The sequence below is a fragment of the Astatotilapia calliptera genome, chromosome 23 (assembly GCF_964374335.1).
Source record: "Astatotilapia calliptera chromosome 23, fAstCal68.1, whole genome shotgun sequence".
Taxonomy (NCBI): domain Eukaryota; kingdom Metazoa; phylum Chordata; class Actinopteri; order Cichliformes; family Cichlidae; genus Astatotilapia; species Astatotilapia calliptera.
Window position 1 is genome coordinate 10,024,818 of NC_137443.1, and position 12,824 is coordinate 10,037,641.

At 42.0% G+C, this 12,824-nt stretch overlaps 2 protein-coding genes across 3 annotated transcripts in view; one reads left to right on the forward strand and one right to left on the reverse strand.

Moving 5' to 3' along the window:
* Nucleotides 1-3,138, forward strand: part of wwc3 (WWC family member 3) — a 40,393-nt gene extending 37,255 nt beyond the window's left edge. The window contains exons 20-23 of the mRNA XM_026157968.2: nt 836-928; nt 1,010-1,240; nt 1,321-1,448; nt 2,364-3,138. Coding sequence (XP_026013753.1) covers nt 836-928; nt 1,010-1,240; nt 1,321-1,448; nt 2,364-2,430 — 519 coding nt within the window. The 3' untranslated portion in view covers nt 2,431-3,138. The remainder of the gene's footprint in view (nt 1-835; nt 929-1,009; nt 1,241-1,320; nt 1,449-2,363) is intronic.
* A 537-nt stretch (nt 3,139-3,675) lies between these two features.
* On the reverse strand, nt 3,676-10,800 carry traf3ip2l (TRAF3 interacting protein 2-like). Of its 2 annotated transcripts, none has more exons than XM_026157971.2 (10): nt 10,540-10,800; nt 8,891-8,989; nt 8,074-8,717; nt 7,951-7,993; nt 7,778-7,842; nt 7,600-7,697; nt 7,017-7,085; nt 6,696-6,812; nt 6,496-6,570; nt 3,676-6,388 (listed from the first exon to the last, which is right to left on the reverse strand). In XM_026157971.2, the coding sequence occupies exons 2-10, from the start codon at nt 8,953-8,955 to the stop codon at nt 6,242-6,244; spliced, it is 1,323 nt and encodes a 440-aa protein (XP_026013756.1). In that variant the 5' UTR covers nt 8,956-8,989; nt 10,540-10,800; the 3' UTR covers nt 3,676-6,241. The 2 variants fall into 2 exon arrangements, with proteins under 2 accessions (XP_026013756.1, XP_026013754.1); XM_026157969.2 differs by having other exon boundaries at nt 8,891-8,992; nt 10,540-10,799.
* Between the last annotated feature and the right edge of the window lie 2,024 nt (nt 10,801-12,824).

Below are 12,824 nucleotides of genomic sequence, written 5' to 3' on the forward strand. Positions count from 1 at the left end.
GTGTATAAAAGAAAGAAATAGGACCTGGCACAGGACCTGAGAGATACATTTGGCCCTGAAGCCTCATCAGATGTTGTCTCAGTGGAAGAGTGGCTGTCAAGTAGCCATTCTTAAGGAAGGGAAACAGGGAGCAAAGGCTGAGGTGTTCCAAATTACAGGCATCACTGAGGGCCATCGTACTTATGGAGCGATCCAATTTTATTCCAAAATCTATAAACCATGGTTTGTTGTAGTTTGAGGCTACATTTCAGTCAGCAGTGTTGGGAATCTTGTCGAAGTGATGTGATTAATTTAGCATCTGATGGGAAACAACAATGGACTGGCCTCCCCAGAGCCCGGACCTTAACATTATTGAAGTAGTGTGGGATCATGTTCTTCCAAAGAAGAGCTTTGAATGTCCTTGAAAGCCTGGAGAACTGTTCCTGAACACTACTTACAGAAGGCTGGTCTGAGAGAGTCCAAGCTGTGTTAAAGGATAAAGGTGGTCGCACCAAATATTGACATTCAAGCTAATTAGAATTGTTCAAACCGTTTTTGGTGCACAAAGCCTTGCAGGGAAGTCCGTGTCTCCACTTGTCTGTAATTAACTAAAACATTTGGGCCAGTTTAAACATGAAATAAATCACTGCCATATTTTCCATATTCATAACAAAATGTAAAGAAATTAGGGTCGGCTCAAGAGTTTTGCACATTACTAAGCGTGGCTCACTTTAAAATAAGGCAACTCGCACTAAAATAATCTAGCTGGATTATTTGGCACCATGGGGCAGTGGAAACATGTATTTGATTTTAGGGTGAGCCGTGGCCTTAAAGTGGATGTTATTGTTTCTTTCAGCTGTATCGCAGTGACAGTGACAGCTCAACTCTACCAAAGAAGTCGCCTTTTGTTAGAAACACATTGGAAAGAAGAACACTGCGATATAAGCAGGTACGTTCTCATTATGTCTCTTTCACCCTGTGCCTGTACGGGTTTTTTTGTCGTTTACCTGAGTTGTCTGTGTGTGAGCAGCAGTCGTACCGCTCCCCCCTGGCCGAGCAGCCGACGCGCACCTCCCTGGACCTGGAGCTGGATCTCCAGGCCTGCAGGACCCGTCAGAGGCAGCTGATGGAGGAGCTGAGCGCCCTGAGAGAGCTGAAGCTGCGACTGGAGGAGCCGCAGACCAGGGAGGCCACCGAGCTCCCCAACTGGGCGCTGAGGGACGAGCGCTTTCGATGCCTGCTCAGAGAGGCCCAGAGACAGGTGAGGAAACCGAGTGGGCTGCAGCTCCCTTACAAATACGCCTCTCCCAGCAGCGTTTGACAGTTTTTGCTGCTTTACAGGCCAACCAAAGCAAGCAGGAGCAACGTCAGGAAGAGGCGGCAGAGAGGAGGCTGAGGAAGGCCTCTAAGGAGGTTCTACAGATGAGAGGGCAGAGCCAGAAGGAGCCGCTGCCTGTGCAGACGTTCAGGTGAGAAATGCACTGATCAGTTTTCACATTGTTAGTCACGGCACCGAAGTCCAGGAAAATTACTGTGCCTGTCAGCAGAGGCTGCACTTCAGGTTAAACTGATGTGATATATAAGTCAGCTAAAATCTGTTTCAGCTGTATGCTATGAACGCCCGCTGACCCCAGAAGAAGTCTTAAATTTAGCTTGGCATCTATTCCTTCCTCGTGTTCTGAAGAAAGATATCGTGGAAGAGGACTGTTGTTTAGAAACTTAAGATCTACAGAGCTCCTACTTTATTCATATCACATATCCATAGTTTAAATCGGGAACCTTACATAATGTTACATTTGTGGTTATTTCCATCAGAAGAAAGTCATGGCAGGCCCAAACAGTGGGTTCCACTAAATTAAATTCTTTAAGACTTAAATAATCAGAAATGTGACAAGTAGCAGGAGAAGAATTTCTAAAACTTTTACTGGCAAATAAGTCAAGTTCATGCAAAGACTGATCTTTCTTCTTCATTCATAACGTCTGCAAATCTCTGACACATTGGACATCAAAGTCTAGACCTAACTGATCAGCGACGATCCATTCCTGCTTTATCAGCACTCCAAGTTGCTGATCCACCTGCTCTTTAAGGACTAACTAAAAATATCCATCAATTCAGGACCAATTTGGTGACCATGTGTGCATTTTTCCAGCCTTACACAGCACAATGTCACAATGCAAAAATGACACATTGTGCAAAACTGACCGAAAATCTACGGTCAAAGCAGCAAAGTGTACGAAACACAAAACGACAGAACTTTTGTCTACACTGATTTAAAAGTCAAACACCAAAGAGACACGGCACAGTTCACAAGATCACTGCTGATTAGGAAGCTTTTACTAAAAACGGCATATTAATTATAACAAGTCGTCGTCTTTGCCTGCAGAGAGAAGATGGCTTTTTTCACAAGACCAAGGTTCAACATACCTCCTTTGCCGGCTGACGATGTATGAGAGCTCGTCTCTGTGTTATGTGACTAAACATGAAGTATTTGTGCCTCTTTTTTTTTTTTTGAGCTCATGAAGTACCAAGATTTCTTCTAAGGCCACAGGCGACGTGACCAGCAGACTATGAAGACTCAAAGCTCAAAGGTTTCACATTTTCAGAAACATTTGTGTGATTATTGTAAACACAAACACACTAAAGATGCACAGTTATCGACGACAGCGCGGCTGCTCGTTTCTTTTTTTGAGGAAAGTGACTTTCGAACAATCTCCCTCTCTGCTCCTGTATGACTATCTTCTGTTTGTGCTTACAAAAGGCTGGAAGACGGGAACAAAAGTCAGTTTGAACAAATTCACTGTACTGTAACTTATTTTATAGTACTTTTCCTTGAAGGAAATAAAAAAGAACTCTTCCTGCTTTTTTTAAGTGTATTTTGTAGCTTTGAACAAATAGCACTTCAGTGTTTTTACATACAGTAAAATTGAATTATTGTCTGATTTGTCTCCTAATTCTTAAGAGTTATTTGCATAAAAAGTCACTTTGTAATCCACTTTTGTTACAGATGTCATTGTCCTTTTATTGTTATTAAAATTAATATTATTTCATGTACTTTTCAATATATGGATGAATATATGAAACACTGTATTCAGATTTTTTTCTTAATGTATGAACATCTGCAGTGTTACCTCTTGTGAAGATAAAACCATTAATCTGTATCTCGCTTGTAATCAGTTGTGCAAAAAGCAGGATTTTAATGTATTTATTCAACCTGTGCGAGGATGGAGGTGGTGTCATATTCCGCACACGCAGGCGCTTTCTTTAAATGTGTCACAGCATTACACAAGATTTTTCTCTAACCACAGCCAGCCTCTGATGACCCATTTGAGTCTAAATTTGCAGATTCTTGAGAAGCAGGCAGCTGTGTCAGCTAATTATCTTTATACAACATCCTGTTGAAGTTTTTTCATAACGCAAGGAGAGGCAGCAGATGTAATTCGACTGCAGCGCCGCTTCAGAGGTTTCGTTAGCAGACAAAGCGACTCAGTTGGATTTCTCATGGAGGCATCAGAGGCAGCGACGTGTTGACACATCTGCAATCAAACCTTAAAGTTCTCATGGTTCGTCTCTAAACCGAAAAATTCAGCTTGCTTTTTGTAGAGGCCCCACGAAGCCCAGGAGCGTGCCTCTGCTTGTCTGTATTTTTTGGGGGCAATTTTACAAACGCTTGTGCATTTTTCAGAGGACAGCTCGGGGGCAAGTCATTCAATACTTTTATTGTAACATAGCATCAAGGATCCCCTGAGAATAGTTTCCAATGCAGAAGGAACATGAAAAACACCAGATTACCCCCTGCTCTTTTTGTTGTATTCAGTACAAAAGGTTAGATGCTAGGGGGGACGACAACACACTTTAACGCTCATACAGAAAAAAATAATTGCTAAAACTTTTTAAGAATAACTTAGTTGGAACATAAATTAACAAAAGTGGGTTAGAGAAAATTAATTCGGGTGCAGCTTACAGAGAGGTATAAATGCAAATACAAAAGCCACAAACCATTTTTACCCGCACCTGCATTCTCTTTAAACAATACGAACCACACACAATATAAGAAAACACGATGACAAACCACTGTGTTATGCGTCCAGTTGAGCAGCTGTTCAAAATGAACAGGCACCTGTAATAAGTCATAAAGGCTGAGAGAATATAGTATCTGGGTCAATGTTTGCACATCGTAAGTGAGAGCCCTGCTGTTCCACTCAAACACATATACATCTGTTTGTAGTGACGTGTAGGAGATGTCCAGTAAAACAAACAAACATTCACGAATCTGTGTTTTCAGGCTTTAAAATTAAAGGGGAACTATTATGTTTTGCCTAAATTTCTGTCACATGCAGTACTGTGTAAAAGGCCTGAGCCACACTTCATTTCTTCACATCCAGGGAGCCAGACTTTAAGTAGACTTGAGCTTTCAGCCCAGTCCCCGTACCTGTCCATTTTCAGAGGAACTTCTTTTGTTAGTTAAGCCACTCAGTCACCTACTTATCACCAGAGCACAAAAAAGGCACCTAACTCAAGGGATGAACCAGTGTTGTGTTTTTACATAATACAACTTTGCAAAGAAGTTCTTTTTAAATTGTATCTCTTGGTGCTTTTGCAAGTCTGCCAGTTGGATGCTGTATTTCCGTGTCTTTTGTTTATTATATGAAAAAAGCCAAAGCTAACACAGTTTGATAGTCTTAAAATAGTAAGTTTACATCAACAAGGTGATTCCCTCATCAGAAGTGGTCTCAGTGAAAGGCTGTGAAGAAGCCATTTGTAAGGAAGGGAAAAAGAAGTATGCGAAATTACACGAGAACTGGAGCGAAGAATCAGTGGTAACAAATTCAAATTGGAAAATTTTTGGTTTAAATCACGGTCAGTCCATAAGGATGAGATCAGGGGCCAATAGCGGTCATCTGTAAAACATGGTGGGGAATCTTGTCAAAATTCATGGTCTTAGGAATGCTGAAAGTACCATCAGGTTTTGATCCACCATCCAATACTTTCCTCTGATTGACATTGTGTATGAGACCACTGTCAATCTGCTAAAAGCAAATCCGGACAGAAAAGACAAAAAAACCAACACGCAACACTGTTAGTCATGAAGCCCGGACGTCAACATTATTGAAGTGTGATCTTGACAGAGAACAGAACAAAAGGCAGCCGACATTCAAAAAACAGCTTTGAATGAAGCCTGGAGAAAATTACCAGAAGGTTCGTCTCAGAGAGTTTAGGCTATGTTGGAGAATAAAGGTGATAATGTATTTTAAAAAATGAGCAGTGACTCAAGACTTTTGCACAGTACTGTAGATCGCTCCAGTTTGAGATGTTTAATATAAACATGTACAAGGAGATCAGTGTATATACATAAAGTAAATCCCAGGCTGTTGAACCCGTGTATCTACTGTTCGCCCAGCTTGACCAATGTTCAACCAGGTGAAACCAAGTTGAACCAGGTCTGGTATTGTTGGGCCCTGAGTGAAAGCAGTGCTAAAGTTGGGGTTGAAACCTGTTCTGCTATCAGCGTTTTCCCTGCTGTGCTCTGCGTGAAGCGTACATTATTGAGGAGCAATTTACTAGTCCTATAAATCAAGTGTAACCATCAACTACTAGGAGGCACACCCTCAGTTTAAGTCCAACGTAGGTGCTCGAGATGTGAAAACGAAAGCTTTCCTCAAACAGTTCTCACATAAAATTTAATTTGTTTTTTGCACGCACACACCGTTCTGCCTGTTCTGCACACTCACATCCAGAGACTGTGTCCTCACAGCTGTGTTCTTTTCAAAAACGCAACTTCGTGATTACCTGCACACGACGCATTCAGGCGACATGTGCAAACTGTAGCTTTAACAAAACAACATGGCTTGCACTCTCCTCGGTCTCTGCAGCTGTACGGTGAATAAGGATTGCTTTGATCTGTGAATCAGGCAAAGCTCCCGATTCCAAGAGTAACATTATCTTGGGCTGGGAATGATAATAGACCCCCTTTAAAAAACAACAACAAAACAACAAAAACAAAACAAACAAAAAACACGAGGTGGAGTAGCACCAGTGCACATACAGCATGATGCACAACGGCAAAGATATATATATTTAAAAAAAAAAAAAAGCCTGAGTCTGCACGTCTATCTCAGACCAACACTGGCACTTCTCTATATGTTAATTTAAACACACAACATCTGTCTGTTCACAAAAGCACCTCATCACTCTGTCCACCTCCTTAATGACCAACAGCCAATAAGATTTAAGTCCAGTCTGTGAATCCAGCTCAGAGTTTTTTTAAATGGGGATGGAGACTATGGTCGGAAGCTCCCCGATAGGAGGTGGGTTGTACTTCTCGACCCTCATCAGCCGCCGCAGGATGTCATCCCGATCACGTGGCCATCCATATACATGTGTGTTCTGGAGCCAGTTAGGCACGTGGCACTGATTATACATTCAAACAAAACAACAAGAAACAAAACAGGGTGTGAGACTGGGTGGTGGGTGGAATCAGTGGCGTGATCTCACTCAGGAAGACATGTGAAAATTACCTTTTTAGCCCCGGGGAACAGGATAGGAATGAACCTGAAATTCTTGCTTCCATTCTGGATGAATTCATTCTGCAGCTGAGTGACACACACAGGAAAACCACATACACAATTTGATTTCACAGCGGCGATGAGAGCACGCAGTTTTTCGTTCTCGTTAAGATTATTTCAGTCTTCGTTTGGACCACATTCAGGTCGCTCACCTGTTTATGTATGTAAACCGTGTTGTAGGTCCTCTCGTCGCTCTCCAGGCCAGCAGGGGAAGCGGTCACCGTCTCGTAGTACTTGGGGCTGATGATGATGATGATGAGATACTCTTTCTAAGACAAGAGAAAATTACAACTGGCAGTAAGCTACTGCAGCTATCAAACTTCTTCATGCAACAAGTTCACACTTGCAGAACGTCTTGAGTTCCTAGATGTGAAAATGACTTCCTCTGTAGGCAGATTACTCAATTTAAATTGTTTTCATTCAATTTGATCATCATGAAAGAATTTCACCGACAGTTTGCTTTTTTTTTTTACCTCACTCAGGTATCGCTCCATGAAGTCAATCTTGCTTATGCTTCTGAACTGCTGCTCGAAAATGTCGATCTGAAACAAGCAAAGCTGCGAGTCAGACAGTTTAACCCTGCGCAGAAAACACACAAATTCTTTATACATTTTAATTGTGTAAAGCCAGTTAACAGGACAAGCTGACAAATAACACGCAATAACTTGTAAGATATTAACAGAAACTCAGAGTCACCAACAAAATGAAAGCAAGAAATATGTAACGTGATGAGCTGATGAGAGTCTAGACTAAAAGTTCATCTGTAGCATCCAGCATTCACTCTGGGAGGAAATTACAAAAATAGGCAGGAATCACAATTTAGTTCAAAAATCACTTGTTTAAATGGATATACAGTAAGCTATTTAATAAGCTATTTATTATATACTATATTTATAATAATTGCACCTAAATTTGTAACTTTAGTATTACAATGACAAAGTTTTTTAAAATGTTTGTTAAAATCTAGCCAGCTGAATTTTAACTGTTTTTTTTCCAGCTCCTGACATTTTAAGTTGCTCAAACAAAACACACAAAAAGACTAAAAGCTGCACATACGTGCGTGTCAAAGCCGTTGTGCCGCAGCAGAGCCACAAATTTGATGATCTCGTTGACATGCTTGTCGTTGTCTGCTTCGTAAGTGACGAAGACACGCCCTGCAACAAAAACAAACTTTTTCAGAGGCGGGATCGTCTGACAACAGGACCAGGCGTCTGATCTGCTCGTGAGCACTCACTCTGCTCCAGAGACAGCGGCGCGCTGCAAGGAGGGCGCTTCTCTTTGACTGGAACGTTGTGTCCGCTGTATGTAGTTAAAAAATTTTTATTTTAATAGCAGAAACAAGCAACAGAGTGAGAAAGAATTTAATTGTAATTTTAAAAAAATAAAAATAAAAAAATAAAAACTCACATCTGTGTGAATCCACCTGCAGGAACTCTGCAGTCACCTGCATCTGCAGCAGTACAGACAAAATAAATACCGGCTGCGGTCTGTGCGTGGTTTAAAGGTTAAAAAAGGGTCCGGCAAACTTACAGTACTGGCGGTAAGCTGGGTGGTACTCAGGCCAGGGATGCTTGTTGACCATAGGCTCCCTGTTGAAGGCGTCTGCAGGGCACTGAGCACAGCAGGCGGGCCCCTGTGGTGCACACGAGTATGGCGATAACGTGTGGTGGTACAGGTTGGCTGAAGGCGGGTTGGAGCGCAGAGAGAGAGGCTGCTCTAAGCTGCCCATGCTGCTGTGAGTGCCGGGGAGGGACAGGAACTTGCATCTGGAGAGGCAGCTCTCTCCAGAACAGCTGGAGTAATCTTTCTGGCTCAGACAGGACGGCAGGCTGTTGGGATATCCCGACCAACTGCTGGCGAAACTCGGGTGGAGCCAGCCGCTGTATGCCTGGCTCGGGAAAGGAGTTTGGGGGCTGTACCCAGCTGGCAAGCTGCGAGAGGGCTGGGATGGGCAGAAGCTGGACTGGGGGAAGATCCTAATGTGCTTGTGCTCCTCTGTGTCCAGGCTCTGCTTGCCGAACAGAGAGCCATCACGGTCTGAAAGAGGGTGGTGGCCCAGAGGGTCGGAGGCGGACTCCGGTTTGGAAAGAATGCTGGGGTCTCTCAGCTCTGCACTCATGGTTTCATCGTCTTCTTCAGGTGTGTTGCGGTGACTGACCAGGTGGCTGATGTGACTGTGAGCCGGAACATTTACCAAAACGGGGGAAGGCAAATTAATTTCAGTCTGACTTTAGTGGAACTTCTGTTTCACGCACTTTATCAGCTCTTATCAAGTGTGATATCCTCTGTGACTTTCAAGTGAAAGCACAGCAGAAAGGCGCTGGGATGCGTGCAGTGTTTCTCTCACCTAGTAGTTGTTGAAACCGAGTAGACCGACGTGGGCAGCATCATTGGACCTTTTCCTCCTGACATCCATGTGTGTGGGGTTTGAGATGCACATGAAATTCTGCTGGAGATAAAAACACACACGTGGGTATTTAAAGAACCCGAAAATGTGAAATTATGATGTGAACAGGAGGTGTAAACAGTCCCTTGTCTGTGAGACAAGATGAACGGCAGTACATGTTGTGATTAACATCCAGATAAAAGTTGATATATTTAGTTGACATATTTAAAGAAACAGAGCTGATGAGCTGTTAAAGCCAAATTTATGAACGGCCCTACATTACTGCAAACTCCACACAGTGCACAGTAGGTAGCGTGGTCCCCCCATGGGGCGTGGTCACCTCATGATCGGAAGGTCGGGGGTTCAAATCCACTGAACGGCTACCCTGAGGTACCCCTGAGCAAGGTACAGTCCCTACACACTGCTCCCCGGGCGCTGGATTGGTGGCTGCCGACTGGTTCACTGAGTGAACGGGTTAAATGCAGAGAGAATAATTTCCCCACGGGGATCAATAAAGTATCCATTATTATTATAATAATAATACCTGCAGAAACACTCTTGGTGAGGCAGGCTGTGTAAATAAATTACACTTTCTCTTGTGTGATTGTTTTGTCATTTCTATAATATTACAGTAGTAGTTAGTAGACGGAGGTCGGATTATTTTTTTTTAATCCTGTTTGGACGTTTTATTATAATAAACCCAGCTCAGTCAACTCGGGACCACTTTTATTCGAGGTGAACAAACTCATAAAGCACTTCTGATATCTGCCCACACGCGGTGTCTTTTTGACTTGATTTGCAAGAAACGTGCCTCCCACACAGGGGACTTTTCTCTAAATGTTTAATGGTCAACACATCAGGAAACGCACATGTGGGAATAAGGAAATGATGGTTCTCATTTACCGGAGAAATCAAACCACAAACATTTTAAAATGTAAAACTTGCCTCTGGGATTTCAGAGGTCTTCCCGATGTCTTTTTGTGTTTTGTTTTTAAAGCGCTCAAACTTCCATGAAAACTGCTTTCAGTGAATTAAAGAGAAAAAAAAGTCTATCGCATCCCCTTAGATCGTTTTTTAGGGTCACCGTTCATTTTTCCACTGACTTTCTCCACAGAGAAGCCGTGTAACCTCGTTTTAGGTGGGTTTGTCTTCCAACACACCCCTGATAGTTCCCGTAAATGTAAATCACACTCATTAAAAGCCGATCTGTGGTCGCAGTTTGCACTTTCCACTGACGCTGACCCAGATATTTCTTCGTCTGCTTAAATTTCAGGCTGACTTCCTGCGGTTCAACATAAAGCATAAACACACACACACACACACACACACACACACAGCGTTCCAATAATCACACTTTCAATTTTCACATCACTACGAGCGTTAAATTAGCTGTAGTACAATCTGCCGTGACTTTCACTTCTGTCTGAGCTTAAAGAAAGAAGAAAAATGCTCAAAGACAAAGAGAAAACTAAATAACAAACTATTAATATATATATATATATATATATATATATAGATATATATATATATTTAAGGTGTGATAAGCGTGAGGTGGTTTGTAAAGCGCGTGACCAGGTAACGTGTTGTGTAAGCGTAATAACTCAACTCACCGACGCTGCTTCCACTCATCAAGCCTCCTTCAGGTCACTGAGCCGCGGCGTGGAAACACAGGAACACCTCAAAGGGGAAAACGGTCCTCGAAGAGTCTCAGAGAAATATTAATTAACGAAAGAAGAGCTCGAGCCTCAGTAATAATTGTCCTTTTTACCCACGTCTCCGCGAGACACATGAAAGACACTGACGCACAGACCGGAGCCAGTTTGATCTTTAGCGTTCTGCCTCGCTGCACCGCCCACCCCAAAAACTCCACCTTCACCCAATAGACTTCCTCCACACACACACACACACACACACACACACACACACACACACACACACACACACACACACACACACACACACACACACACACACACACACACACAGAGTTTACTAATTGATTTACATGTAGTCATTAAACCTCCTGATCCACAGACTGTATTGAAAAGATGGAGGTAGCCACTGTTTAATGTGACCTGTTGGTTTTGGACCCTACATTTAAAAGCAGTGTCAGCTGGTGAGTGATCATATTTGGAAAGAGAGGATGAAGAGCTGAATTATTTTTTATTTTTTTATTTGTGGCTCCTTATAAAAAAGTGCCACGCCTTAATAATGTAACCTGAGTCTTCAAGTTGAAAATGATCAGTAGGGATGGGAATTAATAAGAATTCAGCGATTCCATATCACTTATTGATTCTCACTGGGTTTCCACTGGCTCTGCTTTGAGAGTCGCCGCCATCGCTAAGCAGCATATCAAAGACATTACATGCATGCAAATGAACTCTATGCTGTGGGTCAAATGTTAGTGACTGCTGAAGCTATTTCCCCTCTTTGTTGTGATCAGTGTTGGATTAACTACTCAGGAAGTAACATATTACACAAATTACAGACTACTTTTCTTAAAAGTAATGCAGTATGTAACTTGAGTAATTAAGTAATGTACTTAACACCGTCTCACAATCACCATTCAAAAATATAAACCTGAGGCTACAGCCCCACACACCAACACAAATCCCTGTCCTAATCAGTACACACATATGATTTCCTCTTAGATTTAGGTATGAACAAAAAGCCCACAGCACAAAGTTCAAAACCAGCACAGAGACTTCAAAGCAATCGCTACAGTGATTCGACTGAAGAAACACGAACACTGGCTCCAGCCTGAGTGCTCATCTGTTTGTTGGGCTGGGGTCGGCATTCACTCAGCTATAACATGACTCTGGCTATTCTTGGCTATCTTGCCGTTAGCATCATATCGCTGTTGTTTTTGTTCTGGATGCACTTAACGCTTTACCGTCGCGCTCTCGTCCTTTTGTGCAATAAAAATGAAAATATCAAAAACTTTCAAAGCTCAATTCACCTTACAAATAAAGAGCAGCACTCAGCCGTGAGATAATTCATTCAAATTAAAATATTTACACCTCTCTGCACTAAATCAGCAGATTAACTATTTTCTCTAACGTTAATCTGGTCCCACAGTTAGATTTTTTTATGTTCTTCATAGATTGTTAATTGGCATCTTATCATCATCATCTGAAAATGTATTATTAATAAACTGTTTATTTATTTGCAGTTGGGTGTTTTCATCATGAGGCGATGTGCATTCAAAATGCACATTGCCACGTTTTGGTGAAAACCAATCACAGCATATCAGTGCAAACACCTCATACCAACTGTCTGCATAGCAACAAACCTACAAGAGAAAAAAAAGAAAAGAATCAAGGTCAAAGAGTCGAAATTCCTCCACAGCGATGTGAGAGGCTGAAAATGTTACACAGAAAACAATGACTTCAACTTATGGCTGCTGAGGGTGGTTTTAGAAGCATGGCGTCTACTTAGTTTTTCACACAGTGCTTCTGCATTTTGGTTTAGTCTGTTAGATAAATAATGTCAGCATGTAACACGTCATGTTTTGCTGTTCATCTGAGGTTGTATTTAATTAATCTTAACACCCGAGAAGGACCAGATGATCCTAAAACTTGCTGTTAAAACTTAAGAATTAAAAGAGGGCCACGTTTTGGCTTTGATATTTGACTTTGGGAACGGCTGATCTCTAATGGTGGTCAGTTTCAGCTAATAGCAAATGTTTTGTAAATCGCTACAGAAGTAATTTTTCTCATAAATCATATGTTTGTACTATACTAATAACCCTAAGACTTGAGAGTGCAGAAAGGTGATGCATCCATATGCTTAAATCTGGTCCTGTTTGTCTCATTGGTGTGTTTACACCTGCTTTAAAGTTTATGTAAATAGGCAGGCATGATGGGGGGTGGGGTATAGATCACAAGACTGTAAA

What these genes read in the sequence shown, in the direction of transcription:
- traf3ip2l (XM_026157971.2), bottom strand. Translation starts at nt 8,955, where the DNA reads ATGTCAGGAGGAAAAGGTCCAATGATGCTGCCCACGTCGGTCTACTCG. An exon ending in TCGGTTTCAACAACTACTAG is followed by an intron (nt 8,718 to 8,890) that starts GTGAGAGAAACA and finishes TCCGGCTCACAG; the next exon opens with TCACATCAGCCACCTGGTCA. An exon ending in CGGTTTACATACATAAACAG is followed by an intron (nt 6,571 to 6,695) that starts GTGAGCGACCTG and finishes TGTGTCACTCAG; the next exon opens with CTGCAGAATGAATTCATCCA.